Here is a 2,198-nt window from a genome sequence, read left to right on the forward strand (position 1 = left end):
CCACAACTATTTTACGGTTCCATAGGCATTTGAAGGTTCTCCCAGCCCAATAGTTTCCAAGAGCACATTTCTATATAGTGAGTAAACTCTGACGCTGACAAATGGTCACAGACAATGGCACCTGATATGACATAACTATTTGAACAGCTGTTTCTTCAGATTAAAAAAAAACCACAAAACACAACAGATTCCAAGAAAGTCATGGCACCTGATATGACACAACTATTTGAATAGCTGTTTCTTCAGATAAAAAAAAAACACAAAACACAACAGATTCCAAGAAAGTGATTTATTTCCACATGTCCCTACAAGTTAAAGACTTTTTATCTTTTCTTTAAAAAAAACAGTATCGTGTACTATTTAGAAAATGATTACACCTTTCTTGTCAAAGCAGTTACACCCAGTTATGACCTCCTGTCTACCTTTTAAGGATAGGTTGGTTGGTTTCTTTCTTTTAAGAGCAATCCTCAGAATGTGGCGTCAGAAAACAGATATAGGTGAGGATAAAGTTACCAGCAAATGGATAATAGTTCCTGTATAATTATACATTAACTCATCCACCAACTAGTGCTCCATTGGCTCATCTGCCTTTTCCACAGGCACTTCAGCAGGTGGAACAGGCTAAAAGAGAGAGAAAATAAGTATTTTAGGAATACAGAAGACAACACTTGACAAATCAGCTTTATCTGGTTTAAGCATTGCAAGTGGTAAACGCAGCTCATGATGGGAAACAACTTACACAGTGTTACCCAAATGAAGCATAAGCAGGACAGAGTTAATAATTAGGAGACTACAGAGGCATCTTGTGAAGGGTATGAGAAACACATGCAGCCATTTCTGCTGCAAAACAGTGAAAAATTGTACTTGCACAAAGCTGAGGAAAGAAGATGACATCAGCAGAGCCTGGTGCCACTTCCACATAAACTGATTCAACAAGCATGTCAGGTTCCAGCTAAGATTATACAGTGTTTATACAGGAACTTCCAATTTTAAAACTCACATTTTTAGAACTCTACCTGAGGAGTTAAATTTATTTCAAACATAATAGATTGTATCTACATGTCATCTTTCAAGTAAGCCTATTTATTCATATCTAAACCACACACCTTTCTCTGTGGTCTCTCCTCAAGACCTTCTAGGAACGGGGCTACATCATCATCGTCATAAATGGTAAACTCCATGTCTTTGCCAACAATTCCAATGGAAACATTCTGCCAAGAAAAGTTTTGAAACCAGTGAAAAGCATTGTACATCAGTAAGGGCCTTGAGAATGCTGGTGGACAGCACACAGTATGAGCCAACAGCGTGCACAGGTGGCCAAGAAGAGTGTGGCAGCAGGACTAGGGAAGTGATCATCCCCCTGGACTTGGTGAGGTCACACCTCGAGTGCAGTGTTCAGTTTTGGGCCCCTCACTTTAAAAAGGACATTGAGGCTGTGGAGCGAGTCCAGCCAACGGCGGAAAAGATCAGAAAAGGCCTAGAACACATGAGGAAGGCCTGAGGGAGTTGGGTTGTTTAGCCTTGAGAAGAGCCTCAGGGGTGACCTCATGGCTCTCCCCAACTACCTGACAGGGGTGGTAGAGAGGTGGGGGAAGGTCTCTCCTGCCATGGCTACAGGGAGAGGACTATAGGGAATGGCCATAAGCTGAGACAGGAGAGATTCAGAGCAGACATTAGAAAAATGTTTTCCCTGTTAGGGTGTTCAGGCACTGGAATAGGTTGCCCAGGGAGGTGGTGAAGTCACCATTCCTGGGAGTGATTAAGAGGTGTCTGGATCTGGCACTGGAGGATATGGTTTAGGGTTTACATCAGTGACTGGGTAACGGCTGGGCTTGATCTTCAGCCGGTCTCCTCCAACACTGATAGTTCTATGATTCTACTGACTGGTCACAATGCAAAGTTGTGACTCTAATTGTATGTAATGTATCTTAAACACAGATCAAATGTTAAAATAGAACGAAGCAACTAGGGAAACAATGTCTTATTTAGAGAAAGTAACATTTTTGTTAAAGAACTGTAATCTGAGACAATCTTGATAAACTGGTGACATGAAATGAAGATATTAGCTACCAGTATTCAGCTTCCAAGTTTTAGTACCAGCCATTCTTCGCATGAATTTTGTCACACTAATTTCAAGTAACAATGGCAGTAAAATTCCTTCAGAAAACCTATTATTTACCTTGGTGGTCAGATCCTGT

The 2,198-nt window shown here is 41.0% G+C and overlaps 1 protein-coding gene across 1 annotated transcript in view; it reads right to left on the reverse strand.

The window, feature by feature from the left end:
* Window positions 1-428: 428 nt before the first annotated feature.
* The window catches only part of PSMA1 (proteasome (prosome, macropain) subunit, alpha type, 1), a gene marked incomplete at its 5' end in the record, with an annotated part of 9,859 nt that continues 8,089 nt past the window's right edge, over window positions 429-2,198 (reverse strand). Inside the window, 3 exons of the mRNA XM_009079367.1 lie at window positions 429-621; window positions 1,107-1,211; window positions 2,180-2,197. Of these exons, the coding sequence (XP_009077615.1) occupies window positions 565-621; window positions 1,107-1,211; window positions 2,180-2,197 (180 nt within the window). The remainder of the gene's footprint in view (window positions 622-1,106; window positions 1,212-2,179; window position 2,198) is intronic.

This window comes from Acanthisitta chloris, unplaced genomic scaffold, assembly GCF_000695815.1.
Source record: "Acanthisitta chloris isolate BGI_N310 unplaced genomic scaffold, ASM69581v1 scaffold18437, whole genome shotgun sequence".
NCBI classification, from domain to species: Eukaryota; Metazoa; Chordata; class Aves; order Passeriformes; family Acanthisittidae; genus Acanthisitta; species Acanthisitta chloris.